The sequence below is a fragment of the Orycteropus afer genome, unplaced genomic scaffold, assembly GCF_000298275.1.
Source record: "Orycteropus afer afer isolate SDZICR_OR568_19922 unplaced genomic scaffold, OryAfe1.0 scaffold00127, whole genome shotgun sequence".
Classification (NCBI taxonomy): Eukaryota; Metazoa; Chordata; class Mammalia; order Tubulidentata; family Orycteropodidae; genus Orycteropus; species Orycteropus afer.
In genome coordinates, this window is record NW_006921714.1 from 2,679,080 (window position 1) to 2,698,988 (window position 19,909).

A 19,909-nucleotide genomic window follows, 5' to 3' on the forward strand; every position below is an offset into this window, starting at 1 on the left:
GTGGCTGCGATGATGGGCTCAAGTATAGCAGGGATTGTGGGGCTGGCGCGGGATCGGTTCTGCTGTGCATGGGGTCGCAATGGGTCGGAAACGACTCGACGGCACTTAACAACAACAACAACATATATCTGCCAGTTCAACATTTTTTCCATGTACAATTCGGAGCTTGATTATATTCATCACGCTGTGTAATGGTTACCACTACCCACCTCTAAACATTCTACCACCATTACCAGAAGCTCAGTGCCCCTGAGCAAAGATCTGTTGACGATCCTCTCCTATCCCAAGTAACCACCACAAACTCTGGTCTCTATCATTTGCCTATTCCATATAACTGGGGTCATACAATATTTCTCCTTTTATGACTAACTTGCTTTATGTTATTAAAATTCAACCATGTTTCAGCATGTATCAGGACTTCATTTCTCTTTATGGCTGAGTAATATTCCACTGCACGTATACACTACATTTGTTTAAGATGAGACTATTTTTAAGACGTAAAAGCATAGGTAGGGAAGCTTGCTAACAGGTATTGTGCAGTACCTAGCATAATAACTCACAGCTACTGAGTAAGTTCCAACTCATAGTGACCCTATAGGGCAGGGTAAAACTGTTCCACAGGGTTTCCAAGGCTGTAAATCTTTACAGAAGCAGACAGAAAGCATCTTTCTCCTGCAAAACGGCTATTGGATTTGAATCGCTAACCTTTCAGTTAGCAGCGGAGCATTTAACCACTGTGCCACCAAGGCTCCTAACTAGTAACAGAAAACAAACTCAAACTCACTGCCATCAGGTTTATTCTGACTCATAGTGAACCCCTTTGGGTTTCCAAGGTGGTAAATCTTTATGGAAGTAGATTGCCCAGTCTTCCTTCCATGGAGTGGCTGGTGGGTTTGAACCGCTAACCTTCTGGTTAGCAGTCAAATGGCTTATGCACTAAACCACCAGAGCTCCTTACCTAATAATAGAGGTGGTTAATAAATATTTATTGAATAAATAAAGTGACTGAAGAGAGATATGACAACATTTTGAAATCTTTACTTTTTATAATTTTAGCACTTAGCCAACTGAAAGAGAATTGCATTGGCGGTATTACAAAAAGCAAACAATCAGAAATAGACACACCTAACTTGTAACTCAGGATGAGATGTTTTATAACAACAAAGTCCTTGACTACAAACATTTTACTGTGACTGTGTATTCTATACCAATACATTTCCAGAACAGAAAGAACACATTCAAATGTACTCATTTATCGTGAAGAAATAGCAGTATAAAAATAAAAATTTTATTACAACTGCTTCATAAATATTTAATTATAACTAAAAGACATTCCATTTTAGATGCCCTTAAATGCATTTGTATTATTTTCATAATCTGATTAATATGGGAGATGTAAGCCCACCATACTTAAAATGTACACACTAGTTAAAATTTTAGCTCAGTTTGAGCAGACAGCAGCAAGATTATTAAAGACTTAGGCCATTCCTACTTTGTAATTACCAGGTTCACTGTATGTGCTTGGTTACATGATTCTATTGGCCATAATCATCTCAACCATAACTTTCCGAAAGGGCAATTTAAAGTTTTCAATTATACTGTATGTACTTTACGGGAACAGGTAAACGTAGGTGTATTTTTTAAACTAGGGAATTCTGACATATACATCAAAGATACACTGCAGTTCTAACAGGCTGTTTCCATGGTAACTTTAAAGTTAAAAACATTTACAGTCGTCCACGCTGAAATGCTCCTCTGGGCAAATCTGAGTGGAAATTCACAGTCCACACAGGACTATCCCATCAAATGCTTGTTCTACAGTTAATCTTTCATCATGGTTTACATGCTGTTATTATGAACTTCAAGTTATTACTAGCTTCAGATTAAAATGTAATACTCACTTCATCAGCCACAAACTCCTTACTCAGACCAAAATCGGTCAGCACCACATGGCCATTAGAATCAAGCAGAATATTCTCAAGCTTAATGTCACGGTATATAATCCCCAACTGTAAAAACAAACAAGTATGCATTTTAAAATAATTTCCAAAAAATAAATTAGGACAGTCTTTCGTATGTACCTTAAAAAAATTTAAAAAGCAGCATCCTCCTGTTCTGGGAAGTCTTTAGTCAGTGGCCAGGACCCAGCACATCCCTCTGTCTAGACGCATCTGCTGGCTCCCCTTGACCTCTCTAACCATGTCTCTCTAACCAGGTCCCTCCAACCATGGCCTCACTCTCTGCATAATGAGGGTCTGCCCCTGTTGGGTCAGCTTCTTTAGGGCCTCCCACCTGACGACTTACTTCTTCCTGTCTCTTTCTCTGAAGGTAAGTTCACCCTCACTCCAGATGATCTTCAGCTACTTCTTAGCCCATTCAAGCCCATCACTTCCTGATGGCTTCCGAGGGCTTTTCTCACTAACCAGATCCCACACTGGCCAATTCCTTGTTTTTCATCCTTCAGCACCTCTATCTTCACTGTCTAGACCAGATCACACCCATTGCTGTAGAGTCAATTCCAACACATAGAGGCAGACTAGAATAGCCCCATAGGATCTCCATGGTTGTAATCTTTACAGATGCAGACATCTTTCTCTCAGAGTGGCTGATGGCTTTGAACTGCTGACCTTTCAGTTAGCATCAAGTGCTTAACCACTGTGCCATCACTGTACTTACTTATAAATGGCTGAAATGGTCTAGGTATTTCCTATTTGCCTTGATACAACCAGACCTTAACTCTGCCTTTCCCCTTCTTATGCATTTATCTAGTACCTAGATAGCATCATATGTTAAGGAGATAATTCATAAAGGCTGCTCCTAAACATAAAGGTTGAAGACCATGGGTTAATTTTAGCTGATCTTTAGCTCTAAAGCCAGGTAAGTCCATTAGGTAATACTGTTTTGCATGTAACTTTTACAGCAAAATGTGTCAATTATTACTTCAGTTACATAAGAGGCATTTGACACATGTGAACTCTGTGTTGCATGTTTTTAACTATGTCAGCCTAAACTAAATGTTTCTCAACTCAGAGAAACTATTTCCCTCAACCTTAAGTATATGAAAAAGTAATTTCTCAATCTGTTAAAACTGAAATAAAAATCACACAAAGGAAAACTAGGTATTTTTCCTTCAAGAGTTTCAGAGTTTTACAAGAAAGATAAGCAGGAAAACTTCTAGAGTCATATGGAACAGACAATTGACCAGGAGCATTAGATGCATCTCGTGATACTTTCCTCTCTCTTTTTTTTGAACAACTTATTTGGAAAAGATTCTAAGAACAAATCATTTTACTGTCTGCTTCCAACTCAACTCCACTTGAGTGCCTTCCTGTGAACCCCAGTGTGAGTAGCTGTATCAGGATTACCAGTGTGGCTTTATGTCTCACTTATGTGTATCTACCATTTTATAGCAGATGAAGAGAAACTCACCTTACATCTGATTGGCTGTATTACGTACACAGGCAAACCCCAGAGATACTGTGGGTTCAGTTCCCGGCTACCACGATAGAGCAAACGTCACAATAAAGTGAGTCACAGAAACTCCGATTTATGAAAACTGCAGGGTCTGTGAAGCTTAATACAACGAGGTATGCCTGTATTCTCTATCAATAACCTTCCATCCAGCACTGACGCTGCTTTCCATTGCTGCATTCCTAATTAGCCTGTTTTAATCAGAGTGAATGCTCTTAGATTTTATTTTAATAAACAGAGTTAAAGCTTCCGCACGAATTGAGAATTGCAGTTGCTAGCTTACTCTTTGGGGCTTTGGATGTCGCCTGTTTTCACTCTGGTGTTTATGGTGGTCTCACTATCACTTTTATATTATAAAAAGTTAACATCTAATTCTTCTTAGAATAGAAACTCAGTGGCCTTTTTAGCCTGTTACTGGGTCTAATTTGTTTCATGTATAAAGAAATTCACACTCTGCAAAAATAACCACGGGGCTCTATTAAAGCCAGCAACCAATGAGCAGTGCGAGCAGGCTGGGCAAGCGCGCCCACCTTCAGCTGGGCTCCCTCCCGCCTCCTCCCGCCTCCCTCTTCTCTCGGAACTGGACCCTCCACCCACCCCACCTTCTCTCTCTCCCTTGTGTTCTTACACCTCTTTTGGTTCCCTCTTCAGGTTCCTGCTCCCCGCACCTTCTGCTCGGGGCTATCTCCCCTCTTCCTGATCTGCACCCTTCCCTTAAATCTCCACACCACCTCTGCTCACAGCAGGCCCGCCCATCGCCTTCATGGTGCTCTCCTAATCTCCCTGCAGCTTTAACAATGTCATCCTGCGGTCTGGCCTCTTCCTCCTTTCTTTGTCATGCCCCACAACCAGCACTTCCATCCCGTCAGCTGTAATCCAGCGGCAGCACCTAAGGACAGTGCAAAGTAGAAGAGGGCTTCTGCATGCACACATCTTGTCCTGATGCAGTGACTGGAGTCACCCTGTCTCCTGACTGCCTCGTACCCCTGTGGCATGAGCCCAGGCTCCATCATGACCGTCTGCTTCTTCAGGAATGATTAACCCAAAAACCAAACTCACTGCCATCGAGTCGGATCAGACTCACAGCGACCCCTCCTTGGGTTTCCGAGGCAGTATCACTACAGAAGTAGATTGCCCCATCTTCCTTCTGAGAGTGGCTGGTGGGTCTGAACCACCAGCCTTCTGGTTAGCAGTCAAATGCCTTAGGCACTACGCTACCAGAACTCCTAAAATACCCTTTCTATATAGATATATATAAAAGGTCAAAATTTCTCAGATCAGGATTAACAGTATCTGCAATAATATATATATATATATATATGTATGTATGTGTGTGTGTGTGTGTGTGTGTATGTATGTGTATATATATATATATATATATATATATATATAAAGTTTAAAATGATTTTACAGAGTCCCAAACAGTGTCATGGGCATGTGTCTCCTTGAAGTTTTTAGGAGCTGGTTCACGCTACATGGGAGCAAGGGAGGAGAAGGGGACAGGAGAGGGAAGGAAACCCGAGTGGCGGAGTAGTACTGCTGGGGAGCGGGGCTGAGTGTCTCTTTCAAGTAATTTACTTCTATTCCTTACCCTAATAAGGTGACACACCCTGGAGATGTACAGGCAGATTCTGCAATGGAGTAACTCGCCATAAAGAAAATACCTACCAGGACTGGTGGTTTCACCTTAAAGGCTACTCTCGGAGTGAGGGCAGTGGGTATTCTGTAACACCTGAGCTGAGAACGTCTCATCAACTGTTTACAGACAGCTCCTGAAGCACAGGAACCACACAAAAGTAGGAAAGTAGATTTACAACAAAGGGAAACCGGAACTCAGAAAGCTGGGCTTCTACTCTCTCCACCAAGCCGGTGACGTGTGGAAAATCAGCTCTGTTTTGTGCAACATGACTTGAGTTGACAGTTTTCTTGCAAGGGATCCCAGAGGTGAAGCCGCTTACCTTGTGGAGATGTTCGAGGGCGAGGGTGATCTCTCCCACATAGATGCGCACCTCGTGCTCTGTGAAACGCTCTCTTTGAGAAAGGTGAGTGAAAAGTTCGCCACCATTTATATAATCTAAAAATGAAATATATGTTTTCTTTCTTTGACTTACATTCATAAACTAAAGGAAGTACTTCCTTTCAATCACACTGGATCAACCAGATAGCACTGATATTAACGTGCTTCTTTTTTTTCTTTTTTTGGGGGGTACAATTCTTAGTATGTAGAACATAGTTCCAACATAGACGGTTTTACTGGATTCATAGTTTCATAAGATAAAGATCACACTAAACCACAACAAAATGAATTTGCATAACAGGTACTGTCATTCACATTATTACATAAAATCTATGTTTAAACACATTTTCCCAAATATAGCAAATCAGAACTTCGACCATCACTGCACGATAAATATGTAGCACCCAAATGTTAGCCATTACAATAACCAAAAACAAACAATAAAACACAAGCAAAACCCCAGCCTTTCCACTGTGACAGCTGCCAGTCACTGTGATTAAGGCTCTGGTAGTCCTTCTCTCTTCCAGCAGTGTCTATGTGCACGACCGAAAATGTACACAAGGCAGCAGCCAGTCTCCTTATTGCTCCAGACAGAGCTCAGTGACGACAAGGGGCCAGACACGCAGCACCTGAAACCGGATGGTTCCTGTTCCCTCCCCGTTTGTCCTATTTATCCCAAAGGAAATGATCAAATACGACACAAAAGAAATAAATAAGGGACCTGGATAATATAAACAAACAAACAAAAGAACACAAGTATGCTGACAACTGGTTCTAATAAAACATGTGCTGACAAACAAGTAACTGAACGTGCATCATTTCAGGCAACAGCTACACAGATTACTATTAGATTGCTCAAAAGCATGCCATGCACTCTTTGCCAAATAAGTACTGCTAAAAAAATCCTAAAAATCTTCATCAGAAATGAATCCTTGCTACATCACCACACAAACCTTTCTGTGTGTGATAAACACATTGTTAGAGCGGTCAGTCACACATGTAGTTTAAAGCTTTTCTCCTCACAAATTTGAAAAGCGTGTATCCCATGTTTAGTCCCTTGTCAACTCCACCACAATTTGACAAAAGAACAAAGCAAAATCTTCATAAACTCACAAATTTTACTTTTACCCTGCCCATCCAAGTTTAATTCCAAAAAGCAGATGCAACATAATACAAGCGTGCAAAGAGCTGGTTGTTTCGCACTGTAGTTTACAGGGACATGCCAGCCAGAAGCAGTTCCCTTCTAAAGCTTCTGCATTTTACCAAAAGGGTTTAATTATATCTGAACACAAAACTAATTATTAAAAAGGTGTAAAGGAACACAGCATTCCTGCAAACTAACAATGAATTATTTTTCTACTTTTAAGTAGTTATTTACTTAAGCCTACTACTGGTGTTCTGCATAAATGGTGTGCATAGTCAGTCATGATACAGAAACAGGCACCCACAGGCCAACTGGCAAACTCCGACATCCTTAACGTCCGACTCCATGATCCTCTCCTCTGTGACCACTCCAGAAGAACTGACCACCTCCTCTCATGTCGCCACTGTACTCATGGAAGACTTCTACCACAGCAATTATTCTGCTGTAATGAAATGCTTTTCTTCTGCTTCCTTGCTTTCTTGGCTAGACCTGGGTTTGTGAAGTCAGACTGAACATATTTATTATCTCTGCATATCTAACATAGTGGGAGCTCTGGTAGCGTAGTGCCTAAGGCACTTGACTGCTAACTAAAAGGCTGCGGCTCAAACCCACCAGCCACTCCTGAGAAGGAAGGCTGGGCAATCTAGTTCCATAGTGATATCACCTCGGAAACCCAAGGAGGGGTCGCTGTGACTCAGGTCCAACTTGATGGTAAACAACAACAATCTAACATAGTACCTGCATACAGTCAGCATTCAATAGATGCTTATGGGGTTTATTAGTAAGTAAATCCCATATGAATAGAAATTCTTTATATTGGAATAAACATTAAATTAAAAAAAAACCTCATTGCCATTAAGTCAATTCAGACTCATAGCAACGCCCATTGGGTTTCTAAGGCTGTAAATCTTTACAGAAGCAGAATGCCACATCTTTCTTCCACAGAGCAGCTGGTGGGTTTGAATCTCTGACCTTCTGGTTAGCAGCCAGATGTCTTACCCCTTACACCACCAAAAAACCCAAACCAAACTCATGGCCATCAAGTTGATTCTGACTCATAGCAACCCCCACTGGGTTTCTGAGACTGTAAATCCTTATAGAAGTAGATCACTCCACCTTCATTCTGCAGAGCGGTTGGTGAGTTTGAACTACTAACCTTCTGGTTAGCAGCTAAATGCCATATCCACTATGCCACCAAAGCTCCCTAAATACTAAACAGGGTCTCTGAAAAGTCACTCTCAAACTCCACAGGCAAGACCACTGTAAAAAAATCCAATGTACTCAGGTCTCCGCAGAACCTGGGTCCCCCACTGATAGACCAGCACCGGACCCTGCTTCACTGAAGTCTCTCTGAGCTTCAGTTCTTTATAAAATGGGAGTAATAAGTACTCATGAATTGTTGTAGCCTGTAACATGTTGTTGTTATGGGCCTTCAAGTCGTCTCTGACTCATAGTGGCCCCTCCTGGGGTTTCCAAGGCAGGATCACTAGGGAAGTAGATCGCCAATCTGCCTTCTGAGGAGTGGCTGGTGGGTTTGAACTGCCAACCTTCTGGTTAGCAGTCAAGTGCCTTAGGCACTATGCCACCAGAGTTCCCGCCTGGAACATACAAAGGGTTTATTTTCTATTTCCTGGAGAGTCTGAGAAAAAGTAACTACAAGATGACAAACCTAATATAATACCAGATAACCTACTTCTTAATTTTGCAATAGACTGACCTGAAAGTCCAAGGTTGAGATGACTTGATAGTCAAAAAGAAATGTTTTATTTGTAGGTACATGATTGGATATTTAACAAGGTAACCACCAACTCTACCCAGCAGTCCAGGTTATATCAATGGTAAACATAGATGCCGAGGTTGCCAAAGAACTTCAACTACAGGAACTTGGGTACCTGGAATGTCATTATCAAGAAAGTACTATGGTAGGGATATGAGAGGGACATTCGTATAAGGTAAGCATTTGTTACTTTCCACTTTATAATTTTAGCTATTTTGATGGGTTTATGGTGGCAACTCATTATGGTTTTAATTTGTAGTTTTCTGATTATTAATGATATTGAGCCTGTTTTCATGGGCTCACTATACACTATACTATTATTTTTTAGAAGGATCTATTAAAAAGGTTTTTTTGTGCATTTTTATTTTTCGAGTTATCATTCATATACCATGAAATTTACCCATTTAAAGTACACAATTCAAAGTTTTTAATATATTCACTGAGTTGTGCAACCATTATCACCATCAATTTTATAACATTTTCATCATCTTAAATAAAAATCCAAATTTATCCATTTTTTTCTGTTGTTACTTGTGCTTTTGGCATCATATCTAAGAAACCATTGCCAAATTCAAGGTCGCAAAGATTTACCCCTATGTTTTCCTCTAAAAGTTCTATAGTATTAGTTCTTCTATTTGGGTCTTTGATCCATTTTGAGTTACTGTTTTACACATGGGGTGAAGCAGGGGCCCAACTTCATTCTTCTGCATGTGAACACCCATTTGTCCCAGTCCCATTTTTGAAAAGACTATAATTTCCCCTACTGAATGGTCTTGGCATACTTTTTGAAAACTAACTGACTATATCTATATGAGTTTATTTCTATCCCACTGATCTCTCATATCATATTATCATGATTACTGTGGCTTTATAGTAAGTTTGAAATTAGAATGTTAAATCCTCCACATTTGTTCTTCATTTCTGAGTGGATGGGCTATTCTAGGTTCTTTGTATTTGCATATGAATTTTAGAGGCAAGAAGGGAAGAGAACATGAGAAAGCGGAAAGAATAGGAATAGACTATTTTTTTAGTATTTCTCATGAGCACTTGGGGGAGTCCTATGGTAGAGAGCAGATAAGTGGGTGATGACGCTTCTGTTTCTAAGTTATCATGCTTGCACATATTAGTCCTTTAAACAGTCAACAAGACTTCAGTTGTTTTTGGCTGACACATTTTTATGGCTGCCAGCTCTTCCTCCTTTGTTTCACTGCATGGGAAGCAGCTCGTAGGTTCGATCTCTTCTGAAGGACTTGTTATTGTTGGCATTCAGTTCATCTGGTGCCATGTGACTGCCAGTGAATTTGGAAAATCCAATTTGGTAGATTATCCACCTTCTTCTTGATGTTAAGGGAAAGAGCAATGATCTCTTAGGTGGCTTCCTCCACCCTAAGCAACAGCGGAACTCCACTGAAACATTATTTATCAGCACACTTACCATTTCCACCACTCTCCATTCTTTCTCCAAATAGCATTACTTCCCTTCAGCCTGAATGACTGCCTTTATATTTCTTGAAGTATCTAGCTATTGCCAATAAATTCTTTCAGCTTTAATTTCACTGAACGTGTTCTATTTCACCTTCATTTCTGAAAGATATTTTTGCTCATTACAGAATTGTCGACTGAGTTATTTGTTTTTCTTTCAGAACTTTAAAGATATGACTCTGAAGTAACTCTGGCCTTCATTGTTTTTATAAGAAGTCAAACCTTCATTTGTATCCCTGTTCTCCTTATGGAATGTGTTTTTAGCTTGTTTTTTAGATCTTCTTCTTTTATCATTAGTTTTCAGCAGTGCTATGAATTGAATTGTGTCCCCCCAAAATACACGTCAACTTGTCTAGGCCATGATTCTCAGCATTTTGTAATTATCTTCCAATTAGTGATCGGATGTATTATCCTAAGTGTTGTAAATTTTCCTACCTATGATGTTAATGAGGAGCTCTGGTAGCATAGTGCCTAATGCACTTGACTGCTAATCCAAAGGTTGATGGTTCAAACCCACCAGCCGCTCCTCAGAAGAAAGGTTGGGCAATCTACTTCTGTAGTGATACCGCCTTGGAAACCCAAGGAGGGGTCGCTATGAGTCAGGCCTGACTCAACGGCACATACAACAACACGATGTTAATGAGGCAGGATTATAGATAGCTGTGAGTGAGCAGGAGACAACCTATAGGATTAGGCTGTATCTTGAGCCAATCCCTTCTGAGATATAAAAGAGATTAAACAAGCAAGCAAAGATCAGAGGGACCTCAGTACAATCAAGAAAGAAGAGCTGGGAGCAGAGAGCATGTTTTGGACCCAGTGTCCTTACACTGAGTACCTCCTAGACCTGGGAGAAAAGGGATGCCACCCTGGAGGTCACTAAGGAATAAGTGGGCCCACAGACAAGGAGACAAGGACTTCACCTCACAGCTGACAGAGAAAGCCCTGCCCTAGAGCTGGTTCCCTGAATTCAGACTTCTAGCCTCCTAAACTGGGAAAACAAATTTCCGTTTATTAAAGCCATCCACTTGTGGTATTTCTGCTACAGAAACAGTAACAGCTTGACCATAGTGTGTCTAGGTATGGGTCTCTCTGTATTTATTCTGCTTGTTGTTGTTGTTGTTGCTGTTATGTGCCGTCAAGTCAAACCTGACTCATAGAGACCCCTCCTTGGGTTTCCAAGGCAGTATCACTACAGAAGTAGGATTGCCCAACCTTCCTTCCGAGGAGTGGCTGGTGGGTTTGAACCGCCAGCCGTCTGGTTAGCTTAGAGGTCACTAAACTTCTATGTTTTAAAACACTTTTTTTTTTAAATTATTTTTTATGAAATTTTTTTTGGGCTAGCATTTCTTCTAAAACATTTTGCCCTATTCTCTTTTTCCCCTTCTTCTAGGATTTCAATTACACGTATGTGTACAAGTGTGTTACTGTCCCGTAGATCCTTAAGGTTCTGTTAATTTTCCCTGTTCTTCATTTTCTTTCTGTGCTTCAGCTTGCATGACTTCCACTGACTTATCTTCAAGTTTCCTGTTTCCTGTTTACAACCCAGTTAATTTCAGATATTGTTTTTTAGTTCTAGAGGTTCACTTGGTTCTTTCTAAAGTTTCCATACCACAACCATAATTCTCTCTCTATTTACCTATATCCACCTTTTCATGTACTCTTTAACATATTTATAATAGCTACCTTTAAATCCTCATCTGCTTAATCACAACCTAGATGATCTGCGGGTTTGGTTTTATTAACTATTTTTTTCTCCTGATTCTGTGTGTGTCTAATAATTTTTAAATTGTATTCTGGACACTGTCAATGACACACTGCAGAAGCTCTGGATGTTGTTATCTTCCTCTCAAACTTTACGCTTTATTCTTGCAGAAAGCTCAATTTCTGTTAAATCACCTTGATTCTGTGAAGGCTTGGTTTTTAGGTTGTGTTACAGTGGCTCTCTTTCAGCTTTCTTTAGGGTAGTTCCCGTGATTTTAGGATGCAGGCCATAGTCTGGGGTGCGGTTCTTATTCCTACGGTGTGGTCCTTCTAGGATTCTAAAGGAAAATTCAAGATGTTTACCAAGCCCCCCACCTTGGAAATAATTTAACCCCAAACTCCTGTCCTCTCTGAGGCGGGGGCTGCTGAAATCCTGGCTCAGCCCTTTGCCCTTTCTGGTCGCCGATGCTGTCCGTGCCACTCAGAGCTCGTGGGTTCACTGCAGAGATGTCAGCCAAGTTTGATGGAAGTTTACATACAGATTTTTGAACTACTTCATCTGTGCCTCTCTCCCCCTCCCCTTTCTGGTCGCCGATGCTGTCTGCGCCACTCAGAGCTCATGGATTCACTGCTGAGATGTCAGTCACAGCTTTGATGGAAGTTTGCACACAGATTTTTGAACTATCTCACCTGTACCACCCTCCCTCTCCCCACAGTATATAGCCACTTGGTTAGCCTCAAACCTCTGATTCCTCAGCCCTGAAAAACTGCTACTTCTCCACTATATCTTGCCCTTTTAATTTTGTATATTCTTGGAGAAAAATATTTTCTCTGTAGAAAGGGGAACCAATACAGTACGTAAGAACACAGGTCTCTGAGGTCAGAAAGAACCAAGTCCCCAAATGCTAGCTATATTGTTTACCAATTGTGAGACTTTGAGCAAGTTGCTTAATCTCTCTGAATCCAAGTCCATATTTACAAACCAAGAATATACCTTCTTACGGTTTTCCATTCATTCAACAGACATTTGAACCCTAGGCACTGTACACATAGCGCTCAACAAAACACAACAAAACAATTCCCATTCCTGTGAAGCTTACATTCCAGTGGGAGGAGAGAGACATAAGGAAATGAGTTCTTACTTGTATGTGGGAAGGTGATGATTGCTACACAAAAATAAAAGCAGGGAAACAGGGATGGGAGGTGCCAGGGTAGGGGAATTTGTGTTTTGTGTTTTAAGAAGGGTGGTCAGAAGAGATAGTCTCATTACTAAACAGTGCTGGCAAAACTGGATATCCATTTGCAGGAAAATGAAACAGGATCCGTATCTCACACTACATATAAAAACAAACTCCATTTGGATCAAAGGACTGAACATAAAACCTAAAACCATAAAAACCTTCAAAGAAAACATAGGGACAAACTTAGGTGTCCTAGTTCAGGGCATAAACACAGTACAGAATATAATGAGAAATGCACAAACACCAGAATACAACAGGTAACTGGGAACTCCTTAAAATTAGACACATACGGCGTAGTGCCTAAGGCACTTTACTGCTAACCAGAAAGCTGGGGGTTCAAACCCACCAGGTTGAACAATCTAAGGTTGGGCAATCTACTTCCGTAGTGATGCTGCTTTGGAAACCCAAGGAGGGGTTGCTACAAGTCAGATCCAACTCCACGGCAGTGAGTTTGGTTTGGGTTTTTTTTTTTTTGGATGTACATCAAAAGGTTTCACAAAAAGATGAAAAATAGAACACACAGATTATGAAAAATTTTTGGCAAGATGTATCACACAAGGGGCTAATCTCTAAAATTTATAGAAAACAGCAACTAGGTAACCACAAAAAGACAAATAATCTAATTGAAAAATGGGCAGACAATAGGAACAGACTGTTCACCAAAGAAGACATTCAGGTAGCTAACAAACACGGGAAGAAACACTCAAAATCACTAGCCGTTAATTAAGGAGCCCTGGTGGCATAGTGCGTAAAGCACTTGACTGCTAATTGGAAGATGGGTGGTTCAAACCCACCAGCTGCTCTGTGGAAGGAAGATGGGGTGACCTACTTCCGTAAAAATTTACAGCCTCAGATACCCAATGGGGGTCATCAATTAGAGAGCCATTAACTAGACAGATGTAAATCAAAATAAAAATGAGATATCTCACTTCAGCACTTATGTTCTTGTTGTTATTAGGTGCCTTTGAGATGGCTCTGACTCATGTGACCCTGTGGACAACAGAACGAAACACTGGCTGGTCCTACATCATCTCACAATCCTTGCTGTGCTTGTACCCATCATTGCAGCCACTGTGTCAGTCCATCTCGTTGAGGGTCCTCCCCTTTTCCACTGACCCTCTATTTTGTTGCTCTTGTCAGATGTCACTGAGTTGACTCTGACTGATGTGACCCCGTGGACAACAGAACGAAACACTGGCTGGCCCTGCACCAGCCTCACAATCCTTGCTGTGCTTGAGCCCATCATTGCAGCCACTATGTCAATCCATCTCACTGAGGGTCTTCCCTTTTTTCGCTGACCCTATACTTTGCCAAGTGTGATATCCTTATCCAGGGAATAGCTTCCTCTGACAACATGACCAAAGTAGGTAAGACAAAGTATAGCCATTCTTTCCAGGACAAACCCTGGGCAGATTTGTTCATTTTTCCGGCATCCACAGTACTTTCAGTATTCTTTGCCAACACCACAATTCACAGGAATCAATTATTCTTCAGTCTTCCTTATTTATTGTCTAGCTTTAACATACATACGAGGTAACTGAAAATACCACGGCTTGGGTTAGGTGCACCTTAGTCCTCTAAGTGATATCTTTTATCACTTTCAAGAGGTCTTTTGCAGCAGATTTGCCCAATGCAATATGACATTTGATTTTTCTGACTGCTACTTCCATGAGTGTTGATTGTAGATCAAAGTAAAATGAAATCCCTGACAACTTCAGTCTTCTCTCCATTTATCATGATGCTGCTTACTGGTCCAGTTGTGAGGATTTTGGTTTTCTTTAGATTGAGGTGTAACCCATACTGAAGACTGTACTCTTTGATTTTCATCAGTAAGTGCTTTGAGTCATCTTCACTTTCAGAAAGCAAGAGTGTGTCATCTGCATATCACAAGTTGGTAACGAGTTTTCCTCCAATCCTGATGCCACATTCTCATTCATACAGTCCAGCTTCTCAGATTATTTGCTCAGCATATAGACTGAGTAAGTATGGTGAAAGGATATAACCCTGACTCAGACTCTTCCTCATTTTAAACCATGTAGTATTCCCTTGTCCTATTTGAATGACAGCCTCTTGGTCTATGTACAGGTTCCTCATAAGCACAATCATTTTTTAGTTATCTTCAGTAAAATTTTACTTGCATATGATATTAATGATATTGTTTGATAATTTCCAGATTCTGTTGGATCACTTTTCTTTGGAATGGGCACAAGTATCGATCTCTTCCAGTCCATTGGTCAGGTAGCTGTCTTCCAAATTTCTTGGTTAAAAATTAAAGATTTTTTACCAACTTCTGCAGTTTTAAGTTGACAAAACATGTAATCAAAATGTATTGATAATTACTGGTGATTGGACTGCAAAAATTGGAAACAAAGAAGCAGCTTTGGTTGTTGGAATATATGACCTTAGTAATGGAAATTACGCTGGAGATCTCATGATATAATTTTGCAAGACCAATAACTTATTCATTGCAAATACCTTTTTTCTCAACAACATAAACAGCAACTATAAATGTAGACTTCGCCAGAAGGAATTCACAGTAATCAAATCAACTACATCTCTGGAAAGAGGCAATGGAGAAGGTCAATATCATCAGTCAAAAAAAGGCCAAGAACTGACTGTGGAACAGACCATCTATTGCTCATATGCAAGTTCAAGTTGAAGTCAAAGGCAATTAAAACAAGTCCACAAGAGCCAAAATATGACCTTGAGTACATCACATCTGAAGACCAGATTTGATGCACTGTACAACAATGACTGAAAACCAGATGCATCGTGGGATGACATCAAGAACATCATACGTGAAGAAAGCAAATGGTCACCAAAAAGACAGGAAAGGAAGAAAAGACCAAAATGAATATCAGAAGAGATTCTAAAACTTACTTCTTAAGAGAGAGTAGCTAAAGTGAATGGAAGAAATGATGAAATAAAAGAACTGAACAGAAGATTTCAAAGGGCAGCTCGAGAGGACAATGTAAAGTATTATAATGAACTGTGCAAAGACCTGGAGTTAGAAAAACAAATGGGAAAAAACACAGCTGACATATTTCAATCTAAAAGAACGTAAGAAAAAAAATTCAAGCCTCAAATTGCAATATTGAAGGGTTCTATTGGCAAAAGGGAGCTCTGGTGGCATAGTGTCTAAGGCATTTGACTGCTAACCAGAAAGCTGGCAGTTCAAACCCATGAGCCACTCCTTGGAAGGAAGACTAGGCAATCCACTTCCATAGAGATACCACCTCGGAAACCCAAGGAGGGATTGCTTTGAGTCAGAACTGACTCAGGGTTGCTATGAGTTGGAACCAACTAGACGGCAGTAAGTTTTGTACCAGAAAGAACTGGTCAATGTTCAAACACCTCAGGAGAGAGCACATAATCAAGAACCAATGGTGTGAAAGTAGAAGTCTGAGCTGTACTGAAGAAACTGGTGAAAAACAACGCTCCAAAAACTGATGGAATGAATACCCAGTGAGATGTTTTCACAAGCAGATCCAGCACTGGGGGTGCTTAATCAGCATTAACAGCAAAGTTCAAAACAACAGAAAATAAGAAATGCTGGTGAGGGTATGGAGAGACTGGAACCTTCATACACTGTTGGTAGGACTGTAAAATGGTGCAATCACTATGGAAAATGGTATGTTGCTTCCTTGAAAAGCTGGAAATAGAAATACCAAATGATCCAGCAATCTCACTACTAGGTATACATCCTAGAGAACTAAGAGACATGACACGAACAGGTATATGCACACCCATGTTTGCTGCACACTATTTATGACAGCAAAAAGACAGAAACAACCTAAGTTCTCATCAGTGGAGGAATGGGTCAACAAACTAAGGTAACACACACACAACGGAATAGTACGCAATGTTCAAGAACAATGATGCATCTGTGAAACATCACGTAACGTAGCTCATTATGCTGAGTGAAGTTAGTCACAAAAAGACAGACAGTGTATAATATCACTGTTGTAAAAAGTCAAGAAAAAGGTTTTACAAAAAAAAAGAAATACTTTTTGATGATTACTTGGTTGCGGGGGAGGGAAAGGTAAAAAGAAAAAAAATTAAAATTAAAAATAAAAAGCAGAATGGACACAGAGAAACACACAGGGAGAAAAGGCAGACAGACAACCAGATAGATGCATTTACAAGGATTGTGAGCAGAGACCAGAAGCTGCAATTGGCAGGGAAGTGCCCCTCTCCCATAGCCATGCCCTGAATGTGGACTTCTAGGCTGCAGCAATGGGCTCAGGCCTAGCGAGGACTGTGAGGTGGGCGCAGGACTGGGCCGGGCTTCCTTCTGTTGTACACGGGTCGTTAGGAGCCAGAGCCGACTTGACAGCACCTAACAATAGCAACAACAACAGCAGGCTCCTGCACTGTGAAAAAACAAATTTCTGTTTTTCAAAGCCAACAAATAAATAAATAAAAGAAGGCTGGTCAGTGTAGGCCTCACCAAGGTGGCTTTTGAGCAAAGACTTTAAGAAGATAAGGATATGAGCTAACTACACATTTGGGGGAAGACTGCTTCAGGCACAAGTAACAATCAGTAGAAAGACCCCGAGGGAGGACCAGGCCAGGTGCATTCAAGAATCAGGAAGTAGGCCACTATGTCTGCAATAAAGTGAATGACAAACAGGAGAGCCAACATCACAGAAGTAAATGAATTCAAGGGTAGGCAGGGGGCAGATTGTATAGGGCCTCTTACATCACTATTAGCACTGCAGTGTATGCCACACACTGTACAACATACCATGGTCGATGTTAACACAGGCGCTTGGGCTGTGCAGCCCAGAAGCCCTGGGCACTGTAAGAATTTCATCTTACTCTGAATGAAGTGGGAAGCCACTGGAAGGTTCTGAGTAGAACAGTGGTTCCGTATGACTTTCATTTTACTAGGATCCCTCACGCTAGCTGCTGTGTTGAGAAGAGCAAGGGCAGAAGTAGGGAGATGCAGCGCAATAAACAAGGTGAGAGATGACGGTGGTTAGGGGTCACCTTTGTGACAACAGTGATGGTGGTAAGCATTGGTCAGATTCAGTTAGCCTGAGCAATGGAAAGATGGGAGTTAGTATCACTTGAGATGGGGAAGGTTGTGAGAAGAATCGGTTTGATCCAGAGTCCATTTCTGGATATGAAAAATGCTTCGTGTGTGTCTTACAAACAACGAAAGCTCGATAAGCAGAAGTTACCGTGCTCATCCCCATCCTGCACCACACGTAACTACAACGCTGAGAGGAGGCCCAAGGGAGCCCTATGCTGTCCCTTTAATGAAGGGGCTAAATCGATTGTTTGTGTCCAGTTTTAAAGCCCCACGAGGGGGTTCCATGAACCATGCTGAAAGTGCTTCGTGGAAATCTGAAATTATGTGTAATTTTTAAAAAAATATATGTAAGTATATAAACTACCCCCCCCCAGGAAAGAGGGGGCCCATAGCTTTTATCAGATTCAGATCAGGAGTATAGCAAAAAAAAAAAAAAATTAAGCAATATTACCCTCCAGATGGCATCATAAATTTGAATGGAAGAGTTCTCCTCATATTTGTTTTGTTTACAAACCAAACCATCAGCGCTCATGACAGCACATGAGAACCACCTGGGTAAGGCCCCCAGCTTTGCCCTGAGGGTCAGCACCATAAACTTCACCATCCCCCTCGGGCACACACAAAGCCAGTGCCAGCTTCTCCCTGACCTGTCCCCGTGCTTGGCAGAGCTGCCCGGGGCTTATTTGTATTTAGAATTGGACTGGCGGAATCCAGAGCTTAAGAAGAGTGAAATGGAGCAAAGGGTTTCATTTTCAACAAGACCTCGGCCCAGGGAGGATTTGCAGAAACTGTGTCTCTGGGGTCTTTACAGCTCTTGTTTATCAAGAGAGATCTAGCAACACTGCTACGGTAAGGTTGGGGCTTGCCCTTAAGACTGAAGAAAAAAAAATAAAAAAAACTTTAGCCAGGCAGCAAAACAACAAATAAAGCAAAATTTGGAAAAGACCATCAGGGATACCACTAAATTTGTGTTGAACTACAAAATTTCTTTTCTTGCAAAAGATGTATGAATCAGGAAATGCAGGCAGATTCTGGGACAGGTACCAGTGGTATAAATGTGGTGAGTGACATTATGAAGGAGCTCTGGTGGCATAGTGCCTAAGGCCTCTGACTGCTAACCAGAAGGCTGGTGGTTCAAACCCACCAGCCATTCCTCGGAAGGAAGACTGGCCCAGATCCTTACTGATATCTGCGAGGACAATTTCCCAGCTTTATAACTCAAGAAAAACTCCCTTAACGTTTTAGAGTATCAGCCCCTTTCCAGATGGGCATGTATTACACTTCTTCATATAAAAGGCTGATTTAAAAGCTCACATGGAATAGTACTTGAATGAAAACTGTCCACGAGTCGGATTATGTAAGGTCCACTTTGCCGGGAGGGCTCTTCCTCCATGCCCACTGGTTTACCATAAATAACTTTTCTGTCAAAATCATGTATCCACTGGACTTCTGGAAATTCCTTCTCACATCTCTGCCAATTTCTTCCATAACAAATTGCAAGCTTAAGGTTTTTTCTCTCTTTTAAAGCCAATATTGACTGTTTTTATTCTCTTTATAATGGGAAAATTGGCAGAAACAACATGAGATTGTTCAGTTTTTATTGATATTCCTTCAACTTGGACTAAGGGAAAAATTCTGGCTACTGGTGTTTGTACAGAAGTAGCATCTTTATAACTGCAGACAGTCAGAGTCATTAGGAAAAAGCTCCTGACAGATAAGAAGTGATAGAGAATGAGGGAATTGGCCCCATCCTTGAACATGTGTATCTGAACACAGCTCACTGCTACTGACACTAGACAAAGGAGTAATAACAATTATGGATACTGGGCACTTTTTAGATGCCCATTCTGTCTAGATATTACAAGTATGGTCCTCATCGACAACCCCAAGACATAAGTACTGCTATTATCCCCAGAGAAGAGTGAAATCTAGGGAGGTGAGATGAGTTAGCCAGTCAAGCAACTCTATGTGGGAGAAAGGGCTGTGCACACGGCAGTGTGACTCCCCAGGCGCGAGGGGAAGCGCTGCGTCACCGCTG

The 19,909-nt window shown here is 41.1% G+C and overlaps 1 protein-coding gene across 1 annotated transcript in view; it reads right to left on the bottom strand.

Annotated features, from left to right (window-relative positions):
- The window catches only part of RPS6KA5 (ribosomal protein S6 kinase A5), a 263,424-nt gene that overhangs the window by 81,837 nt on the left and 161,678 nt on the right, over positions 1–19,909 (bottom strand). The window contains exons 4-5 of the mRNA XM_007944489.1: positions 5,430–5,545; positions 1,902–2,009 (exon numbers count right to left, since the gene is read on the bottom strand). Coding sequence (XP_007942680.1) covers positions 1,902–2,009; positions 5,430–5,545 — 224 coding nt within the window. The remainder of the gene's footprint in view (positions 1–1,901; positions 2,010–5,429; positions 5,546–19,909) is intronic.